This window comes from Myodes glareolus, chromosome 7 (assembly GCF_982192425.1).
Source record: "Myodes glareolus chromosome 7, mMyoGla1.1, whole genome shotgun sequence".
In the NCBI taxonomy this organism is placed as follows: Eukaryota; Metazoa; Chordata; class Mammalia; order Rodentia; family Cricetidae; genus Myodes; species Myodes glareolus.
The window spans coordinates 48,409,574-48,433,521 of record NC_142032.1 but is presented as its reverse complement, the minus strand read 5'-3'; the positions used below and the strand labels follow the sequence as shown (position 1 = coordinate 48,433,521).

Sequence of the window (23,948 nt, the reverse complement as noted above, 5' to 3'; positions counted from 1 at the left end):
AGAAAGTGACCTTGATGGCATGGTCTTTTCAATGTTCTCTGTTGGGTAAGTTTTCAATGTATATTTTAAACAAGAATGTTTGCAGTTATTACAAATAGTTATGGTATGCATTATGTAGTTATTTAGAGCAGAGAATACAGTTCTAAATTGAAGGCAAATGTAATTGAGTCCCACAGTCATGATAGGGAACACACTGCGTACAGATAAGTTTGAATTATTATTTGTAGCATTTCCATATGAACAAACTGCCTGTTAGTACCTAGTTTCTGTGTGTCACTTAGTATGTAGCTCCTTCTCTGGAAGTAAGTAGGGGAGAAAGTGGAAATTTTTATAACTAACTAACTAAATAAATAAATAAAAGATTGTGTTCTGTGAAAACTTTTCAGTTCATTAACTTAGTTTTGGTAGTTTTTTTGCAGATTATTTTTTATTTTATTTTCTCCTCCTAGGAATATCTCATGGCAATTCCCCTATGACTTTCATGGAGAATATTTCAGAGGTGACTGAATCTATTCCTGTGGGGTTAACAAATGCCCCAGAACTTCAGGTCCCTTTATTTATCATCTTCACTCTAATTTATTTAATCACACTGGTTGGGAACCTAGGTAGGGTCATGTTGATTCTACTGAACTCCAGACTCCACACTCCCATGTACTTTTTCCTCAGTAACCTTTCCCTGGTGGACTTCATTTATTCCACAGCAGTCACTCCCAAATTAATGGAGGGGTTTCTCACAGAACACAAGGTCATATCCTACAATGCATGTGCTGCCCAGACATTCTTCTTGATAACGTTTGCCACTACTGAATGTTTCCTTCTGGCTGCAATGGCTTTTGTCCATCATGCAGCAGTGTGTAGACCTCTTCATTACTCAACCTCCATGAAGGGGACCACATGTGTCTTACTTGTTACCTGTTGTTACGTCTATGGATTTCTTCAATCCTCCATCCATGTTGCTTTTACTTTCCATCTCTCCTTCTGTCATTCCAATGTTATTAATCATTTTTTCTGTGATACCCCACCAATACTTGCTCTGTCTTGTTCTGATATTCACATAAATGATACTATAGTTTTTACTTTGTCTGCATTTGATGTTGCTTTTGCACTAGTGATTATTTTGAACTCTTACATACTTATTTTCATTGCTATTTTGAGTATGAGTTCAACAGAGGGCCGTAAAAAGGCCTTCTCAACCTGTATATCACACCTCACCACTGTTTCTCTCTTCTGTGGGACAATCATATTCATGTACTTACAGCCAAGCTCCAGCCATTTCATGGACAAAGACAAAATGGCATCTATGTTCTATACAACAATCATACCTATGTTGAACCCTCTGGTCTACAGTCTGAGAAATAAAGAGGTCAAGAATGCATTTAAGAAGGTTGCTAGAAAAGTACTCTTTTCAGTGGGCTTAGTAAATTAACTAAAATTTATTCAAGTCATGTGCAACTTTAATTGGACCTGCATTGTCTAAGAATATTTTTACTTGTAATTATTTATTATCTGTGATTTACATATGAAACTGAGGGAGGATTCCCCTCTATATGCTGTAAATATGTCTTACTACCACTGGTTAATAAAGGAGCTTCTTTGACCAATGGCAGGGCAGACTATAGCAAGGTGGGGTATCCCAGCATAGATAAAGAAAGAAGGTGGTGTCACGCACATGCCATGTAGCTGCTGGAGGAGATTGTGCGAGAACATTATCAGTAGGTCACATCCTTGTGGCAACATACAGATTATTAGAAATGAGTTAATTTAAAATGTAAGAGCTAGCTATGAATATGACTGAGCTGTTGGTCAAACAGTGTTATAATTCATATAGCTGTGTGATTATTCAGGTCTGGGTGAATAAACACAGAACAAAAATGGATAAGGAAATATGTGAATCTTAGCTTTTAGATGTTTCATAAGGATGCTCCAAACATTACATGATATTTCAAAGACTACAGGTTATTCTCCACAACTTTTATAATGACAGCATTTACATAAATTGGAGGTTTCCCCTTGATCCATCACCTCCAAGATCAGGCCATTCCATGGAAGAGTGGCAGAAAAGACTGTAGGAGTCAGAAGACATGAATAATGTGGCCTACTAAATCAACTAATATGGCTTCATATAGGTCACAGAGATTAAATTGGAAAGCACACGACCTGCATGGTCTACATAAGGTCACTAAGTATGTTTTATGGTTCTTAGCTTGGTGTTTTTGTGTTTTGGTAAGATTCCTAACAGTGAGAACAGATCATTATTTTTGATTGCTCTTATGATTCTTTTTCTCCTAATAGTTTGCCTTGGACAGAATTGGTATCAGAACTTTTCCATTTCTTACTGTGCCTTGTTTTGCCATTGTCTCTTGGTGTCCTGCTACTTTCTTAAGGGAAAAAAGGTGGAGTGGATCAGGCCAGAAAACAGGGTGGGAAGCATATAGGAGGAGAAGTAGGAGAACTTGTGGCGAGGATGTAATATTGTATGAGAGAAAAATCTATTTCAATTGAAAAAGAATTATGTGATATCAAGCGTATAATCAATTAGAACCTCCACCAATACTAACTACAGGTAATTATCCTCAAGGTATTCTGCAAGCTAACACAGGAGATAAGTTCCTAAAAACCTCACTTCAAAAAATAAAATCTATCAGAAGGAAAACAGCCCAAGAAAAATCAAAAGAGATCCAGTTGCTAGTCCATGTAGGGCCCATAATGCCCCTTCTTTAGTTCTGAATTAATATATTTGCTCATGATAATTTAGACAGCCTTGTAGTCTTGACTTCCCCTGTATCTCTTACAATCCTTCTTCTTCCTGCTCTGTAGGGATCCCAGGAGCCCCAGGGATGGATTTGGTGGAGACATCCAATTTAGGGCTGAGTGTTCAAATTCTCTCACTTTATTCATAACGTCTGACTGTGGGCTCCTGTATTTTTCTTATCTGCTGTAGAAGGAACCTTTTATGAAAATAGAAATGCAAAACATTGAATGATAAGAAGATCATAATATCATTAGAACTCATTTTATTTCCAGATTGTTTTAGATCTGTAGTATTTTGTTTTGCACTAGTTCCATGGACTATGTAGTCTCGGGTTCTTGGTCACTCAAATAATCATAAAGTGGGCCTTAATTCACACCAGCCATTGGTTGATTAGTACCACAAGCTCTATGCCACAATTTCACTAGTATGTTTTGCAGGCAGAACACAACTGTAGGCCAAAGGATTTATGACTTGGTTGGTGTTGGCTTCTATTTTGGTAGCATGCAAAATATCTTCCTGTAAAAAAAAAAAAAAGATGCTAGAATATATGAGTGAATGCTTTATGAGTAGAATGGAACTCTAATAGAGTACAAACTTTCTAATATATATACATTTATAAATGTGATCTAAATAAAATCAATGAACACTGTTGGACCCAACTGGACATCTCTTGAGACTAAATCATGTTACTTGCACTGAGTCTCATTTAAACTGAGTTGATGGGAAATGGGATCTAAGGGGAATCTTCAAACAACCCAGGGTATGGCTAAGAGGTTAATTGCTCTCTACATAATGGTGCAAAGGCTCATTCCTGAAAACAGCATCTATATACCTTACTGACCATGGAAATGCTAAACTTATATTAACATAAAATATCTTCTATGTTTTCTAGTAGCTATTGGAATTTAAAATTCCATCCTCATCTTAGTTTTACTCTTCTTCAATATTTCTATCTTCAGATGGAATTATATTCTAAGGTCTTGAATTGTCTTCGTTATTCAGGTCAAAATTGTGGTTTTGCTTTTATTACTCTGGTGATTGTTCTCCTTAAGTTCTATCTTCTTCAATTCATTTAACTTTTTCTTTGTGTCTTCCTTAAACATCCTGAATTCTTTGCAGAAGATTATAGTTTTTCTTGTAAGTTAGGTATTCTGATGTTCATAAAGAGAATTCCCAATTGGTAAGTATTTTAATGGGTAGATTTTGTGAGAAAGATGCTGGCTTAATCTTTCTTATTGTTGGTGTATTTGCAATAATATATGGAAATGTGGATATGTTTATTTAGCTCTAAGACTGATATTGTCAGAACATGTAAGAGGAGAATGTAGGATTCATGAGAAGGTTGAGCCAAGGAGAAGGAAATACCTTGGGTAGAATGAGATCACATGGCAAAGGGAATTGAAATGGTGTTCAAAGGTTTCCTTATTGTCAGGCCCATAATATGGGACATTTATGGTTTGAAGGAAGTTGAACATGGTATAGAATATTCTTGTGTCTTAGTGGATATCTAGAAAGAGTCCTGGTAAAAGACTAGAGATCTTTTGAGATGCAGGGAAGAAGATGACACTAAAGCTAGACAATATGGTGGTAGAATACAGGGTTGATATGGTATTCTTTTGGAGGATGTGTAAATAAGTATGTCAGAGAGAGTCACCTGTCTATTCTCTATGTACTCAAGTGGGAATTTCAATGGTAGAGTAGTTGAAGTACAGAAGTTACCTAAAAAAGACTGCATTATTTTTGTGGGTTTAGCAGATGCCTCAAAGCTGCAGGTCTTTTTATTTGTCATCTTTAATTTATTGGATCACATTGGTTGGGAAACTTGGAAGTTTGGTGTTGATTCTTTTGGACTTCCAACTCCATATTCCTATGTACATTTTTCTCATTAAGCTCTCCAGTGTGAATGGTGTTTCTGCTTCAGCTGTCACTCCCAAGGTAATAGAAGGGTTTCACACAGGAGATAAGATCCGACATTAGATGGAGATTGAGACAGAGATCCAGATTGGAGCACTGGACTGAGCCCCCAAGGTCCAAATGAGGAGCAGAAGGAGGGAGAACCTGAACAAGGAAGTCAGGACCGTGAGGGGGGCATTCACCCACTGATACAAGGGGACTGATCTAATGAGGGCTCACTAAGGCCAGCTGGACTGGGACTGAACGAGCATGTGATCAAACCGGATTCTCTGAATGTGGCTGACATGGGGGCTGTCTGAGAAGCCATTGATAATGTCACTGGGACTTGTTTCTTTTGCATGTACTGTTTTTTGGGGATTCTAGTCTGTTTGGATGCTCACCTTTCTAGACCTGGAGGGAGTTGGGGAGGAACTTGAACTTCCCACAGGGCAGGAAATCCTGACTGCTCTTAGGACTGAAGAGGGAGGAGGAGAGGGAGTGGGGGGAGCGGGAGGGTATTGGGAGGAGGGGAGGAAGTAGAAATTTTTATAAATTAATAATAATAATAATAATAATAATAAAATACGTTAGCAAAAAAGATTCTTTACTAAAATGTATGCACTTTTTAAATGTTCTTCTTTGATACTATTAAAAGTTTCATCCCAGAATTAATGGTCTTTGACCATCATGCAGTAGTGTACAAATGCTTGCATTACTCCACTACAGAACAATTACAATGTGTGCCCTGCTTGTTGCTAGTTTTTACATGAATGGAATCTTGTAATCTTCCATTTATGTGTTCTTCACTTTCCAACTTTCCTTCTGTAATTCCAATGTAGTGAATCAAATATTTCTGTGATTCTCTTTACTCATTTTTTCTTACTCTTTATCTATACAAATGAAATTGTGCTGTTCATGTTAGCAGCGTTAAATGTTGCTATTACCTTATTGGTTATCTTTATGTCTTACTTACTTATGACAAGAACTTTAAAATTTTTGAAGAAAGAAATTGAAGACACCAGAAAGTGGAAAGATTTCCCATGCTCTTGGGTAGGCAGAATTAACATAGTAAAAATGGCAATCTTACCAAAAGCAATCCACAGATTCAACGCAATGCCCATCAAAATCCGAGAAAAATTCTTCACAGACCTCGAAAAAAATGCTGTTCAACTTCATATGGAAAAGAAAAAAATGCAGCATAGCCAAACCAATCTTGTACAATAAAATAACTTCTGGAGGCACCACAATTCCTGACTTCAAACTCTACTACACAGCTACTGTTTAGAAAACAGCATGGTTTGGCATAAGAACAGATAGGAGGACCAATAAAACTGAATAGAAGACCCGAATATTAATCCACAGATACAAAGACATTTAAGGAATTGCTCAACATCCTTAATCATCACAGAAATGCAAGTCAAAATAATTCTGAGGTAATGTCTTACATTTGAGAATGGCTAAGATCAAAAACAATGAGGACAGCTTATGTTGCAGAGGATGTGGAGTCAGAAAACACTCTTCCAGTTCTGTTGGAAGTGTAAACTGGTCTAGACACTTCGAAAATCAATATGGAGTTTTCTCAGAAAATTGGGAATCAATCTCCCTCAAGAACCAATGATATTCTCCTGGGTATGTTCAATGGATGCTCAATCATACCACAAGGACACTTTCTCAACAATGTTTATAGTATCCAGATCCTGGAAACAATGTATATGTAACTCAACTGAAGAATAAAGAAAATCTAGTACATTTGCACAATGACATATTACTCATCTGTAAAAACAAACAAACAAAAACAATGACATTGGTCCTACACCACATCCACACACAACAAAGTCCCAGAGACCTGGAGCAGCCTCATCATACTGGCAAAATACTGTCCTGACTAAGGTAACCCAGACTGAGACAGAGAAAACATGGTATGCATCTACTTATATGTGGATATTAGACATAAAGCAAAGGATAACTAACCTACAGTTCACAATCCCAGAAAAGCCAAGAGACAAGGCACACCCTAAGAATGACAGAAATGGATCCTGCTACTGAGAAGGGGAAACATGCAAGGCCACATGAGTAAAGTGGGAATATGGCAGAAGGAAAGAGTGGTAAGAGAAGGGTAGGGGGAGGAGAACATAAGGGAATGGGATAACTAATATGGTGGATAGACAGAGAGACAGAGCAAGGAAGGAGATAACATGATAGATAGAGTCATTATGGGGTTAGCGAGAAACCTGGCACTAGGGAAATTGCCAGTAACCCACAAGTATGATCCCAACTAAGAATATAGGAAATCATGGAAAGGTTGCCTTACCTACTGCCCTTTCCCTTTTACCAGATTGATGATTGCATGAATAGCCATCACAGAACTTTCATCAAGTAACTGATGAAAGCAAACACAGAAATTTAGAGCTAAGCACTGGACCAAGCCCCTGAAGTCAAATCATTGAGAGGGAGGAGCTATAATATGAGCAAAGGAGTCAAGACAATAATGGGGAAACCCACAGAAACAGCTTACTGAGTTTTACTCAACAGTAAAAAACAATAACATCTTGAATTTTGCATGCAAATGGATGGAAATAGAAAACGCTTTACTGAGGGAGGTATCCCAGACCCAAAAAGAGGAATATGGTATGTACTCACTTATAAGTGGATTCTAGCCATAATTTAAGGACTTTGAGCAAATAATTCGTGATTCTAGAGAAGCTAAATAAGAAAGTGAACCTAAAGAAAATCATATAGTTATCCTCCTGGATATTGGAAGTAGACAAGATTTTCAGGCCAAACTTGGGTGAATGGGAGTGGTGGGTGGATGTAAGGGGAGATGGGTAAAGGGAAGAAGGGGAGGATTGGGGAAAGATTGGGGAAATGGGATGGGTGGGATGGAGAAAGGGTGGATATGGGAGCAGGGAAGTAAATATCTTAATTAAGGGAGACATTTTAGCTTATGCTAGGGACTTGTCTCTAGAGGGGTTCCCAGGTCCAAGGAGAGGTCCCCAGACTGTTCCCTGGGCTGCAAAGAAGAGGGTGCCTGAACTGGCCTTGTCCCATAGCCACACTGATGAACATTTTGCATATCATCATAGAACCTTCATCTGGCGATGAATGGAGATAGAGACAGAGACCCACAATGGAACACTGGACTTAACTCCCTAGGTCCAAATGAGAAGCAGAAAGAAGGAGAAGGTGAGCAAGGAAGTCAGGATCAGAGGGAACCTTCATTCGACGATGGATGGAGATAGAGACAGAAACCCACATTGGAGCACTGGACTTAGCTCCCAAGGTCCAAATGAGGAGGGAGAACATGAACAAGGAAGTCAGGACAACGAAGGGTGCATCCACCCACTGAGACAGTTGGACTGATCTAATGGGAGCTCACCAAGGCCAGCTGGACTGGGAGTGTTGGAGCATGTGATCAAAATGGACACTCTGAACGTGGCTGGAAATGAAGGCTGACTGAGAAGCCAAGGACAATGGCACTGGATTTTTATTCTACTGCATGGACTAAATTTGTGGAAGCCTGGTTTGTTTGGATGCTCACCTTTATAGACCTGGATGGAGGGGGGAGGACCTTGGGCTTCCCATCGGGCAGGGAACCCTGATGGCTCTTAAAACTACAGAGGAAGAGGAAGGTGGGGAGGGGGAGCGAGGGAGGTGGGGAGGAGGTGGAAATTTTTAATAAATAAATAAATAAATAAATAAATAAATAAAATAATAAAAAAAAGAAAAGAGGTTCTGATTTTGTTTCCACAGAAGATGAGAAGCTATGAATCTTCCTAGGCCAATATAGTTTGATAGAGAAAGATCCCCCAAAAGGTCTACATTAACCCTAAAAATACTTTGCCCAACAAACAGCAGGAAGCAGTTTGGAGAAAACAATGCCAAAATTCCCCCAAATGATAGTTTATAAATGCTTATTTACATTTAAAGGTGAATACAATAAAAAAATGAATATTTAAAATTGATATGGACCTTGGTCAGTTGATACAAATTTAAGGTTGATTTTGTTACACTGTGTATATGTATTTCTGTTCTTGTTTAAGGTATTATGTTTATGTAATTCATTTAAAAATGTAATGTGTAATCAAGAAATACAGATTAAAAGATAGTCAGTTATCGTAGTCAGAAATATAATCAAAATGTAATCTATAGTTGTTTTATCTGGTACTTTCAAACAGTGTTGTTAGGAGTTGTTGGGACAGGAGGCGCTACTTCTTGCAATGAGTAAATATTCTTCTGTCCCCCAAATCCTCACCAGCAAGAGTTGTGATTTGATTTATTGATCTCAACCATTATGACACTATTTAGATGAAATCTCAAAACTGCTATAACCTGCATTTCCCTGATGATTAAGAATATTGAATATTTCCTTAAATATTTCTCAATCACTTATATTTTATCCTTTGAAGACTCTCTGCCTTGTTCAGAACCCTATATTTAGTTGGAGTATATGTTTCAAGGTGTCTACTTTTTTAGTCCCTTATATATTTTAGATTGTAATACTGCTTTGAATATTTAATTGGTAAAGATCTTTGCGAATTCTATATCCTGCTACTTTGTCTAAATTATGGTGTCCTTTGCAATATGCAATCCTTTCATCATCATGGGGTTTTATTTGATAATTGTTGGTCTTACTGACTATAATATCAGTGTCTCCTTCAGAGAAACTTTTTCTGTTTCAGTAAGCTTAAGCCTATATTCAACTTTTTCTCTTATCAGATTCAGGATATTTGTTCTTATGTTAATTTCCATAAAGCATTTGGAATTGATCTTTGTTTGTGGTTATAAATATACATATATATATACATATATTGTGTATGTATATATATATATGCATACTTATCCAATACTTATCTTGAATCAGTGTTTATCCTTATGGGAAGGTGTATATTGTGTATTCAACAGAAAAGTGTACTCTGTTTTCCAATAAAATATTTTAGACTGTGTCTTTTTATTAGAAAATTATGATCATGATAATGAGAGTTATAAATGGGCAGTATTTATTGATTGATTTTATTTTACTGCATTGGTGTGGCATTTTCTCTTTTGATTTAATGTTCTGGGACCATTTATTTTTGTGTATCCTTGAGTATAGTTTACCTCTTTAGGATGGATTTTTCTTTTTAGTACCATTTCTAGAGTTTTATTGATAGATATGCATTACTTACATTTTTTATCATAGAATCATGTTTTATCTTATACTTTCATTATGACAGATAGTTTTGTTGAGTATAGTAATACCTGGGCTGCTATCCCTAGTCTCAGAGTAAGTAGCAAATTCTTATTGACCTATTTGGTAAAAATTTACTATAAAGTAAAGCATTATTATATTGAACCTGACTTTAAATGTGCCTTGGTATTTTTCCCTTTCATTTTAAAAGATCATAAATTTATTCGATACACTTTGAGTTTTTATTATTATGTGACATAATAATCCCATTTCTACTTCTGTCTACTTAGTATTTCTATGGTTCTTGTACATTGAATGTCACCTACTTCTGAAAGGTTGAGGAAAAATTTTCTTATGTGAATTTGATAAATATTTTCTGTTCCCTTGAATTGGCTTTTTTTCTCCTTCATCTATTCAATTATTCATAGTTTTAACTTTTTATAGTGTCCCAGATTTCGTACATTTTCATTTAATATTTTCATTGACTGCAGTGTCCTTTTCTTCTCCCGTGTATTCTATGCCTGAGATTCTGTTTTCAGTATTTTATATTCTGTTGATAATGCTTAACTGTGAGGATGTTATATGACTTTCTAAATTTTCTCATTTCTTTTTTCTTTCAGTTTGTATTATTTTAGTTTTTCTATTTGTACTTTATGTCTTGGACTGTTTTCATTATTTTATTCAGCTCTTTGAATATGTTCTAACATGCATTAATGGATTTATTCATAATCTCTTTGAGGACCTTGGATATATTCATAATTGATAGGTTTTAGTCCTTGATTTGTGCTGTAGCTATATTGCACTACTCAGGGTCTAATCTAATAGACTTGCTGGATTCTGATGGGGGTATTTTATCATGACTATTTATTTTACTGTTTTTGTACTGGTGTTTAAGCATCTGGAGTTCTAATGATTGAAGTGATTCTGAGAGTTTATAACCGACCTTGCCATTGTTTAGTGTTCTGGTCTTTAGTTTCTGTTACCCTCTCTGTATCTTAGGAAAATATGATTGATGACTGTGGGTTCCTGAGTAGAGAGTGATTTTGCTGATCAGTGTGTGACAGAAAGGAACAGAGATAGAGTGTGAGAAAAAGCTGAGGGAGGCTATGTGCCATCTCTTCATAAAGCTTAAATGAGAGAATGAATGGTCCTGGGGCCATTTCTTAAGATTTGAGAAAATCTGACATCAGAACATCTGCATAAGTTCCTAAAATTACCTAAGTAAAATTTACTTAGGCTTTCATTTTTTTTTGTCTAAAATCTTACTGTGAACAACTATGATTAATAACTGGATGCTCTTTCCTCTAAGCTTCTATTTCCCAATATTTTCATAAGTGCTGTTGGAAAAAAATACAAACACTGTCTTCTGCTGTTCTTCATCAAAATCAGGCTGAAAAACCAATGTACGTTCATAAGTCTCCAGGGACATTCACTGCTTCCCATGAGATACCTGTGCTGCTTGTGGGTGGTTCTCTGCCTTCTGTTGGACAATATAGGACAAGATCAGACCTCATTTCAGAGCACAGCTGTACTAGTGAAGAAGGAGAACAGCAAAAAATGCTTTCCTGGATTTGGATGTTAAATCACTGCTTTAGATACAAAATATCTAACAGCCACGTTTTTTATTCCTATTTGAGTATTTATATCATAATAGTAAGTATCAATATGTATATACATACATATATATGTGCATGTGTATGTGTGTGTATTCAGATCTTTAAATGGTTTAAATGTCAACTTAATGTAAAGAAAGGGAAGATACTGAGTCATAGGCAAAATATTACTAATCATCTTTTCACTGGTGGACCAAAACTCTTCTTAATATTACACTGTTCTAGAGAAGACAGACTTCCTGCCATTAAGGACTTTTAGACCCTTTGATGATAGTTTCACTCCAGAGGAAGACCGTGTACTAATTTTCTGATATTTATAATGTAGCATGTGGAAGGAAGATTATAGCTAATTCTGATAAATTATAGATAATTTCAGACAGCTGTAGGACTTCAAAGTCTATTTGACATGTCAATTACTAGGTCCCTTTTCTTGAGGACACCAAGTGCTAGACAATATTACTTTCAGAGGAACATTTTGAGGAAACTACAAAAAGATGAGAAAGGGAATGGAAGGTTACAAATATAAAATACATGATTTAAAAATACTAGTATCTTTTACAATTTGCAAGAACATCCACATTTCTTGTAATATAAGTGCAGATACAGCCTTGTAATAAGAATTAATTTCACCAAGACATTTAAAAGAATAAGATTATTACCTTCTTTATTGCCTGGAATATAAGTGGTTATCAATGTAGAGGAAGAGTATCCCCAAGATTCCAAAGTTAAAAGTGGCTCTCAGGTTGAAGCACATTCATATGTTATGATAGATACATAGTCAGGTGTTACTTGATTCAAATTGTAAAATGCACACAGATTCGGCAGACAGAACAAATGTAACTCTTTATTCCTTTTTAATTTATTCTCCATCAACACAAATAAAATAGACTTGTGTGATGTTAATAGAAATTACGAGTCTCTGTGAAAAATCAGACCCATTACATTAAAATAAAATAATTAAAATTTTTTCGAATTTTGGAAAACTATGGTCTTAAATTTCTGTGTATTGCTGCATATCTAAACCTCACAAATAGTATGCTTCGTTGAGTAAGCAGTTATCATCTGGTCTATAGTTCAAAGAGAATTCAAGGGAAGACCCTGAAAATAAAACAGAGTATCCATGAAGCAGCACCTATAATCACTGCTTAGCTACAGCGAGTCAGTTGAACTTGGTGCAAGAGTCATTGACAGGAAATACATTAAGAAACTTTTGCTACTTTTGTGCAACAATGTATATTCTTACATTGCTCTTGTTGCCCACTAACTTTGTATATTTTAGAAAAGTGTTTTTGTTACATGTGAAAAATAGCAAATCAGTTATTTGTGGATTCCTAAAGTAATTATTATCATATGACAGAAAACTATAAGAAATCATAGATTCATAATAAGAAACACAATTAACAGTGCAGAAGAGACAGTCTCCATTTGTCCTACTCCCAGAGAAATAACTTAAACAGAGCATTTCTACACAGATTCCTGTTTAGGCTCCTTCACATTAAATAACGCTAAGATTTTAACTAGAGCAATTGGTCACTGGAAAATTTCATCATATGATCAATATAGAATAATTCTTTCTTCCTTTCAATCTAGGAACCTGTTAAAATTTCCATGTAACACAGATGCAGAATATTTCAAAGGTGACTGAATTCATCCTTGTAGGGTTAACAGATGCCCCGGAGTTGCAATTCCTTTTATTTATCATCTTTACTCTTATTTATTTGACCACACTACTTGGAAATCTTGGGATGATTCTGTTGATTCGCCTTGACTCACGACTCCACACTCCCATGTATATATTTCTCGGTAACCTCTCACTGGTAGACTGTGTTTATGCCTCAGCTGTCACTCCCAAGGTAATAGAAGGGTTTCTAACAAAACACAAGATCATATCCTACAATGCATGTGCAGCCCAAATGTTCTTTTTAATAGCCTTTGCAATTACTGAAGGTTTCCTTATTGCTTCAATGGCTTTTGACCGCCATGCAGCAGTGTGTAAACCCTTGCATTACTCTACCACCATGACAACTACAAAATGTTCCCTGCTTATTGTTGGTTCTTATATCAATGGAATCCTGCAATCTTCCATCCATGTTGCCCTCACTTTCCACCTCTCCTTCTGTCATTCCAACGTAATTAACCACTTTTTCTGTGACATTCCCCCATTGCTAGCTCTTTCTTGTTCTGATATCTATAATAATGAAATTGTGTTGATGACGTTGGCAGCATACAGCGTTACTTTAACTCTATTGGTTGTCTTGAACTCTTACCTACTTATTTTTATTGCAATACTGAGAATGCGTTCTGTTGAGGGCCGGAAGAAGGCCATTTCCACCTGTACATCCCATCTCACCACTGTTTCCATCTTCTATGGGACTATCATCTTCATGTACTTACAGCCCAGCTCCAGTCACTCCATGGACACTGACAAAGTAGCATCTGTGTTCTACACAATGATCCTTCCCATGCTAAACCCTCTTGTCTACAGCCTGAGGAACAAAGAGGTCAAGAATGCATTCAAGAAAATTTCTGTAAAAGTATTGTCTTCACTAGAACTACTCAACTAAGTATAAAGTACATGAAAATGTTGTAGAACTTCAAAATATATTGCCTGCAAATATTTTATTATAATTATTTTTTAGTTTAATTTTTCTTAATAGATATTTCATTGATTGGTAGATATTTCATTCTTTTTATTTTTACTATGCATTTTATATATTTTATTAAATATATAAATTTTATACAAAATAAAAATTATGAAATAAGGCAGCTCAATTTTAAAAATCAAGATTCTAATCCTACAGTACTCCAAATTATACCACATTTCATACATGAGTTGCTGTCCTATAACTATTTCATCTGAATTGAAACATTTGTCCTTGAGAGTGGAAGGATACTATAATTAAATGCTAACATGTGTCAAAATCTTAAAAGATTCAGGTTGTCAATGAAACTTACCTGCCTCCAGATCTTATAAAGATGTAAGACTAACAAATTCAGGATTTTAAAACTGTAATAGCAAAAATGGCATACTAGAAAGAAGAGACTCCCAAGCCAAGCTTCTTGTAAGTTATTTATTGAGTTATAAGTATTCAGATTTCTTCCTGAGTGGTCACCCAAGATGGGTGGACTTTTCAAAAGCGAATCTATCTAGAGACAACCATGTTACTGTAGGCAACTTCTCACCTACACTATGTAATCCACAGACTCTACCAAACTAATAGATTCAGCAGGATAGATCTGAATGAAATAGTTTCTTTGGTCTTTCACTAGGGCTCTCCCTGTGTACACATCTCAGGATAGCCTTAAAATAAAGCTACTATGATGGCAAAACATAGACAAATAAGTTCATGATAGTTAGATAGATAGATAGACAGATAGATAGATAGATAGATAAGTAGATGGATAGAGATAGATAATAAATACCAGAATCATATTTTCAAATATTCTTTAAAGTTTTATTGATTTCTTGTTTCACATAATGTGATGTGATCATGATCATCCTTGCTCATTCAAATTTTTCTTCTCTATCCATCTAATTTTCTGCCCTTTTGTTTCTTCACTATAAGACATAATTTGTGTATTCAATATAATCTTGAGTATTTGTCTTCCACTGGAGTGTTCTAAACTTACCTATGGCTTCACTTTTAAAGATAACTGTCACATTCTCCCAATAATTGCTAATTGCTAAAAGCTTCATGGTGACTGGCAGGATTGTATGTCCAACTCTGAGATTTCCAGTGAATTACTGAGTTTTTTAATTCTACATTCATATCATATTCACTTTCCTTCAATACTTCTATCTATTCAATGAAATCAACTGTCACACCACCAGGCTGTCTTTGTCATATTATTCAGGCATATGTTAGTGCTTTTGGGGGGATTGCAGAGATAGTTACTGCTTTCTTTGCTGAATTTATTAGTCTATTCATTAATTTTGTATTTAAATGCTTTGAATCCTTCACAAATGTTATGATTTTTTTTCTTTAAATTTCTCTTTCCTGTCATTCATCTAGGTAATTCTTGGTAGAAGACGTTTCCACATGACCAGGGGATTTTAGAATGCATAGATAGTTTTGGTCTTACACTTTATCTTTGTTTTTATGATGAGTTATGAGCATGTGGACTTCTTTTGTTGGTTGTGTGTCTAATCTGAAAGATTTTAGGCTTCCTCAGATTATGTGGCTTGGATAAATTTGAGGGCTGGGGATGGCATTGAACAAATAATGTTTCAAGTAATTCAAAAGTTTTATCTACAAACAGATGTAAAAACAGAGGTTGGCCTGAAATTTGGATAAAGTCAAAATGATGTTGGGTCAAGATGACACTTCAGATGGTACACAATATATAAGATGTTTCTAAATGTCAGAAAATGGATATGGCTTGAGTAATTGGAATGAAAGCAGGAAGGGATAACAGAAACACATATGTTGGCTAAACTTCCCTGAAAGCAAATGTGACCAGAATCTGATGAGTTCCACAGGAATTTTAACAGGATCAGGAAAATGTGCTCTCCCTGGAGAACAGCCATTAGACTGTGCAACTGGAGTGGAGGAGGGAGACCAAGGTAGCCTACCTGAGTGTGCTACACTTCTTTTTTATTAAAAAAATGTCTGGTTCTTTTTTCTCAAATGAGAGTAAATTTTATTTTTATTTCTTTGTGAATGTCATACATGAGTCCTGTCTTTATATTATTTCTACCCTTCTTTCTGACAACTCCTTCCTTGCACCTACCTTACTCTCAAATTCATGACTTCTCCTTCGTTTATACATTTCCCATAAATATATATATATATATATACATTTATATGTGTGTATACATATATGCACATATGTTTGTGTATGTATATGTACATATACATAAATATGTATATGCAACAATAAAGAGAAGAATGAAAATAGATCCATTTCTGTGGTCATGCACAAAACTCAAGTTCAAATGGATTGAGGATCTCAATATAAATCCAACCACACTGAACCTGATAGAGGAGAAAGTGGGAAATAGCCTTCAATGCATGGGTATAAGATACCACTTCCTAAATGTAACCCCAGTAGCACAGACAATAAGAGCAACAATAAGTAAATGGGACCTCCTGAAACTGAGAAGCTTCTGTAAAGCAAAGGACACAGTCAATAAGACAAAAGGCAGCCTACTGAAAGGGAAAAAATCTTCACCAACCCCATATCAGGCAAAGGAGTAATGTCCAAAATTTACATAGAATTCAAGAAATTAAACATTAAAATGCTAAATAACACAATTAAAAAGTGGTGTACTGAGCCAAACAAAAATTCTCAACAGAAGAATCTCAAATGGCCAAAAGATACTTAAGGAAATGTTCAACATCCTTAGACATTAGGGAAATGCAAATCAAAACAACTCTGTGATACAATCTTACAAGAGTCAGAATGGAAAAGATCAAAAACACCAATGATAGCCTATGCTGGAGAGAATAGGAAGCCAGGGGAACACTTATCCACTGCTGATGGGAATGCAAACTTGAACAACCACTTTGGAAATCAGTATGGTGGTTTCTTAGAAAATAGGAAATCAACCTATCTAAGGATTCAGAAATACCACTCTTGGCATATATCCAAAATATAATCAATCAAACTACAAAGACATTTGTTCAACAAAGTTCATAGCAGCATTATTTGTCATAGCCAGAACCTGGAAACAACCTAAATGCCTCTCAACTGAAGCATAGATGAAGAAAGTGTGGCACATCTACACATTAATGTACTACTCAGCAGTAAAAAAAAAAATAATGACATCTTGAATTTTGCATGCAAATGGATGGAATTAGAAAACACTATCCTGAGCAAGGTATCCCAGATCCCCCAAAATGAATATGGTATGTACTTACTCATTCGTGGATTCTAGCCACAAACAAAGAGCATCGAGCCTATAGCTCATGATCCTAGAGAAGCTAAATAAGAAGGTGAACCCAAAGAAAAACATATATAGACCCACTTGGAAATTGGAATCAGACCAAAATTTTAGAGCAGCGGGCAGAGGTGGGTAGAAATTGGGGGAGTAGGAGGGGTTGAGGAGAACTTGAAAGAATGGGATAGTTGAGATGGAGGAAAGACAGATATGAGAGCAAGGACAGTGATATCTTCTTTGAGGAAGCCATTATGGAGTAAGCAAGATTCCTGGCTCTAGAAAATATGGAAGAGTTTTAAAGGAGAAAATGGAAGGGAGAGATTATGCAATTGTATTATAATCTCAAAAATAAAACAAATTTTAGAAATGAAATATATATTCAAACATGTATTGAGAAACAAAAGGTTTTCTTGAGTTAATCGTGACATTAAATATATCTTAACTGATTTATCATTTATGAAATAAAGTGCACATTCCTCTTCCCTGCAAGTTCATCAATTGTTCTACCATCAGAGATTTAATAAGTGTATTTCAAAGATATATAAGGTACTACTTTCACAGTAGACTTTCTTCTCACACACATTAAGATGCACTTTCCAGTGTTATTATTTATTGCTGGGGTACAAACTTGTTTCAAAAATACAGTTCATTTGTTTAAGGTTAATACTAATCTTTCATGTCAGCATGGCCTGCTTTTTCCTTTAGTTTTCTAAGTTTTCCTTTTTATTTCCTGGAATATTATTTTCTAGTATGTGTTAGTCTTGGAAGAAGTCTTCACACAATTATGAAAATGGTGCTTTTTAGAGAGAGTTCACTATAAAATCTCATACTTTATTCTGTGCCTATTTAAATAGGTTACCAGTACGTTCCTCAGAAATTTTGATAACAAGAAAATAGATTGGCAATCACTGAACTGCTTTCTTCAGGGAGATGGACATATGAAACAAGACGAATTGGCAAAACAATTTGCTCCTTCTGTGGCTTTGTGTGGGATGATATATTAAGGCTCAGTCCCATAGGAACAGTTTCCCCAAGATCCCTGTCTTCTCCTGCAGGTTCACAAGAATAGCCAGTCACCATATTTTAGGTCCTGTCTCTTGCAGGTAAACCTGAGAACTTATTAAGCCCTCTCTCTCTTCACACTGAAGGTAAGAGAAGTGTTTTTCTTCCCTTGATATTCAAACTATTGATTTTGTTAGAAAACTGAGGTTCTCATAAATACATTCTAGGATGTCAGAAATATTTTTCCCCAGGTCTCAGTGTTCCTCTGAATTCACTTCACAGTGTAGTTACTTTCACTTAATATTAATAACCCATCTTTAATAAATGTTAATATGCTAAAGGTTTAAAATTGGTAATTTAAAATTTATTAGAAATTTTCTCCTGCTGTGGGTCCATCTAATAATCCTCTTCTGCTAAGTGGAGATTGTTAATGTAATACCTAAAGGAGATACAAGATTGAGAGAAGAAAATGGGCATTACCCACCTTCATGGGTTTTATACATCAAGTCAAGTGTTTGATATACCATGTTTGAATAAGCCCCAAACTATTAGATTAATATTAGTATATATATGTGTATATATATATATGTGTGTATATACATATATATACATATATATATATATATATCTTTAAGCAAAAGGAAAAAGAAAATTTTGTGAGATAGACTTCCCAAGAAATTATGCTGTTTAGTGTCTAACTTAGGTCTTCTGAATATTAAATATATAATCTATTTTTTATGGAACACTAACTAGACACTAGCAGTGTCCTGTTATAATGCAGATGAGTGGGTTCTCATGAATGTACACAGAAAGCCTTTCTCATATAATTCCTGGTTATTGGTGTTGTGCTTTCTGAAGTTATAAGACAGAGAGGACCAATTAACTTGTGACACACATCAAAACCATGGTGTTAAAAGTATTAAAAATAAATGGGAAAGAATGTTTGAGACTAAAGGAATAGCAACAGTGTCTGAGGTGTTTCTATAAAGAAAATATACCATTGTTTAAAAGAGCTAGAATAGATAGATGTCACATAGAGGCTAGTTTCATCTAATCACAGAATTTAATTTCAGAGAATCCTTCCTTCCAATACTTAATCAAGAATTAGAAATTTGGTGGATTTATTGTCTATTGAAGATATCCTTATGTACTTAAATCTTAATCTTTTCTTATGTTCATGTATCTGGTGAAAACTACAAAAGGTAGTTTATGATGTCCCTTTCAACACTAAGAATTCATGGCCTCACATAATTCCCATGCGAATATTTAGTTAATGGTACTATTAAGAAGATAGAATTTTGCTGAATTTCAATAACATTCTCAAAACTCATCATTCTGGGATGAATTTCAAAGCCTTCCATTATCAGACAGGTGTTAGGCTACTTTTAGATGTCTGCTTATTGTAAACACCAAAATACTAAATATTTAAGTAATAAAATGTTTTCATAGTGCAGTTCAAATATAGGATATAAATTATTTTAATAAGCATACTGAAAAACATTTCACTATGAAATAATCAAAGAATATTTATCTATAAAATGTGTAATTATTATGTAAAAATGTATTTATCATTTTTCATGTGGTCATAGAAAGTTAAAAATATTAATAATGCAGGTGTTTATCCTTGAACCTACAGATGATTAAGAGATCATGTTTTATAGATTTTGATAGATATTTAAATTACTATACCTCTTAAATTCATAACAATACTTTTGATTTATGTATAATTATTGCCCACATATTTCAAGGAAAGAAAATTGAAATTCAGAGAGGTTCCAAATTTCCTGGAATTATAGTGCCAGTTAGTAGGATTATACATGTCACATTATGCCCAATCAGCATGAATTTTGTATTCTCCTTTAACCCTTCCTCCTGACACTGTAGTGAAACAGAATGCTAAGTGTCATGAGAAATTTTTTCAAGCACTTTGAAACTCAGAAAAAAGAAGAAAAAGGAATGAAGCAATAATCGTTCCTTACCTATAAGAATAACATAGAGAGCCATCCATGACTAAGATATACGTGACAGTGGCATTGCTTTCTGAAAATGGTATTTCTGATGAGAAAGGGCATTTGGAAAGAGATTTCCTTAAAAGACCTTCCTGACTGATGGCTAACATTAAAGTTGGGTAATTTGAATTAACATTACAGGATACCTTTCTGCAGCCTGCCTAAATAAAGATTTGAGAAAAGAAGCAGAAACAGTATTCTTTAGAACTGTCAATATTCGTTGAAATTTTGAGGAAACTTTCTATTCTTTGCTTTGCTTTCAACCTCACATTTTCTCTTGAAAAGCAAAGGTAAATGTGGAAAGGGAAACTAGATATGTCTTCTACAGCCCTGTGTAAAGTCAAATAATATTTTTCAAGGTTATTCAATAGTTTTGTTCATGCTTTTTTCTGTTAGAATGAAACCTAAGATAAAATAAGGTTGTACTGGTGTCATTGCTGTCCTAATTGGATAAGCCTAGATAAAAAAAAAACAAAAACAAATGAACACCATTATCTTATTTTATTTGTACCAATGTCAAGTCTAACTTGAGCAATACTTTGTCCATGATCACTTCTCTTATAATTCTTTCATTGCTTCTTTCTTTCCTTAAATTTCTATTTTACAATAATCTGTGAATATGAAATTCACATGTCACTGAATTAATGTCCCAGAGGACAATGAAATATATACACAAATAAATTATATCTATAATGAATAAGTGTATAAAAGAATAAATTGGAGCAATTTTTTCCTAACACACTTGAATTGATTTGACTAATTAGTTCTGTGATGCTTACTAATGAGTTTACTGAAAGAATTTAATTGCTGCTCCATGCCTTCTGAAAATACCTTTGTGTATCCAATAAATTTTCTCTGATTCTCTTGCTTAATAGTATCTCACTACCAAACTGCTTGAAGATAAAAATTAACATGTGAATTTTCAGGAGAAACTATTTCATAAAAATACAAATTAAAAGATCAAGGCAAAGGGAGGGGAGTCCCTTTGTTCTGATAGCCGGCCTGTAGCAAGCTAAGACCGCAGGCAGGGAGTCTTCTGAACAGCGAGGGGCTCTGATCCTGTGCAGGGGTAAGTGTGTTGACCGCCATACTAGTCCGGTTAGGTACACACAATATTCCCACCATCCTTATCTCCCTGGCTACTCCAAAGGGGCAGCTTCCCCCAGCTAATCCCTCTCTCCTGCTACACCATCCCAGCTTTCGGCCTCGAACCCCTCCTCTCCTCTCTCCCTTTTTCGGGGCTTAAATTCCTCCATCTCAGCAGGGGTGGGCACCGCGGGTCGGGACAGGTGGTGAGTGCAAAGGGAAGGAAGTCCCTTTGTTCTAATAGCCTGCCTGCAGCAAGCTAAGACTGCAGGCAAAGTGGTTCCTGGATAGCAAGGGGCACTAATCCAGAAGAAGAAGACCCAGAGGAGGGAAGAGCCATTGGAGAGCATCTGAAGGAAGAGATGGGCAGGCGCCAAGGCAAGAATTCCTCCAACAATCTGAAAAACAACATGAAAACACCAGATCCCAGCGATCTTACGACAGAAGGACTTGAACGCCTTATTCCGATAGAAGTGGAAAACAGTGTCATTATGAAAGCAATAGAGTCTCTTAAACAGGGTATGAATAACTCACTAAAAGAAATAGAAGAGAAATATAACAAAAAGATGGAAGAAATGAGTAAAGAAATGGAAGACAAATATAACAAAAAGTTTGAAGAAATGAGTAAATTCGTAAATGATACCCTGGGAAACCAAGAAAAAGCAATCAAACAGGTAATGGAATCAGTTCAAGAATTGAAAACTGAAATGGAGGCAGTGAAGAAAACACAAACCGAGGGCCGACTGGATATGGAAAATCTAGGTAAACGAACGGAGACTACAGAATCAAGCTTAACCAATAGAATACAAGAGATAGAAGAACGAATCTCAATTATGAAGACACCATAGAGAAAATAAACGCCCTGACCAAAGAAAACAGCAAATCCAACAAATTTTCATCACAAAACATTCAGGAAATATGGGACATAATAAAAAAAAAAAACCAAATCTAAGAATAATAGGAGTAGAAGAAGGAGAAGAATTGCAGATCAAAGGTCCAGAAGATATATTCAACAAAATTATAGAAGAAAACTTTCCCATCCTAAAGAGGGATATTCCTATGAAGGTGCAAGAAGCATACAGAACACCGAATAGACTGGATCAGAAAAAAACATCCCCTCGCCATATAATAATCAAAACACAAAGCAGTCAGATTAAAGAAAGGATATTAAGAGCTGCAAAGGAAAAAGGTCAAGTAACCTATAGAGGTAAACCTATCAGACGTACACCAGACTTCTCTATAGAAACCATGAAAGCCAGAAGGTCCTGGATAGAGGTACTGCAGAAATTAAGGGACCATGGATGCAAGCCCAGACTACTTTACCCAGCCAAGCTTTCATTCACTATCAACGGAGAAATCAAAATATTCCAGGATAAAAACAAATTTAAACAATACGTAACTACTAATCCAGCCTTACAGAGAATACTAGAAGGAAAATTACATCCCAAGGAATCCAACATTGCCAACACTGACTACAATAATTCAGACATCTAGCGACCCTTCACTAGCACAATTTAAAGAAGGAAAACTCATACACTCTATTACCCCCCCCCAAAAAAAATGACTGGAGTCAACAACCAATGGTCATTAATATCTCTTAATATCAATGGACTCAATTCACCTATAAAGAGGCACAGACATAGAGATTGGATACGAAAACAGGATCCAACATTCTGCTGTTTACAAGGAACACACCTCAACCACAAAGACAGACATCTACTCAGAGTAGACCTCCCCTGTTCTTGGATTGGGAGGATCAACATAGTAAAAATGGCAATTCTACCAAAAGCAATCTATAGATTCAATGCAATCCCCATCAAAATCCCATCAAACTTCTTCACAGACCTTGAGAAAACAATAATCAAGTTTATATGGCAAAACAAAAAACCCAGGATAGCCAAAACAATCTTATACAATAAAGGAACTTCTGGAGGCATTACCATCCCTGACTTCAAACTCTATTACAGAGCTACAGTATTGAAAACAGCTTGGTATTGGCATAAGAACAGAGAAATCGACCTTTGGAATCGAATAGAAGACCCTGATATTAACCCACAAACCTATGAGTACCTAATTTTTGACAAGGGAGCTAAAGGTGTACAATGGAAGAAGGAAAGCATCTTTAACAAATGGTGCTGGCATAACTGGATGTCAACCTGTAGAAGGATGAAAGTAGATCCATACCTATCACCATGCACAAAACTCAGGTTCAAATGGATTAAAGACATTAACATTAATCCGTCCACTTTGAATCTGATAGAAGAGAAAGTGGGAAGTAGTCTACAAGATATAGGCACAGGAGGCCTCTTCCTAAGTAGGACCCCAGTAGCACAGACAATAAGAGAAACAATGAATAAATGGGATCTACTGAAACTGAGAAGCTTCTGTAAAGCAAAGGACACTGTCAGCAAGACAAAAAGGCTGCCTTCTGACTGGGAGAAGATCTTCACCAACCCCTCATCAGACAAAGGTCTGATCTCCAAAATATACAAAGAACTCAAGAAACCAGGCACTAAAACTCTAATTAACCCAATTAAAAAATGGG

General features: G+C 35.6%; 2 protein-coding genes across 2 annotated transcripts; both read left to right on the top strand.

The window, feature by feature from the left end:
• Positions 1 to 469: 469 nt before the first annotated feature.
• LOC148121367 (olfactory receptor 5B12-like) lies at positions 470 to 1,426 on the top strand. The gene has a single exon (XM_087907585.1). The coding sequence runs from the start codon at positions 473 to 475 to the stop codon at positions 1,424 to 1,426; it is 954 nt and encodes a 317-aa protein (XP_087763711.1). The 5' UTR covers positions 470 to 472.
• An 11,615-nt stretch (positions 1,427 to 13,041) lies between these two features.
• Positions 13,042 to 13,989, top strand: LOC125397690 (olfactory receptor 5B12-like). The gene has a single exon (XM_048430128.3). The coding sequence runs from the start codon at positions 13,045 to 13,047 to the stop codon at positions 13,987 to 13,989; it is 945 nt and encodes a 314-aa protein (XP_048286085.3). The 5' UTR covers positions 13,042 to 13,044.
• The last annotated feature ends 9,959 nt before the right edge of the window (positions 13,990 to 23,948 follow it).

Bases quoted from the DNA above. Each gene is read 5' to 3' on its own strand.
- LOC148121367 (XM_087907585.1), top strand. From the start codon at position 473: ATGACTTTCATGGAGAATATTTCAGAGGTGACTGAATCTATTCCTGTG.
- LOC125397690 (XM_048430128.3), top strand. From the start codon at position 13,045: ATGCAGAATATTTCAAAGGTGACTGAATTCATCCTTGTAGGGTTAACA.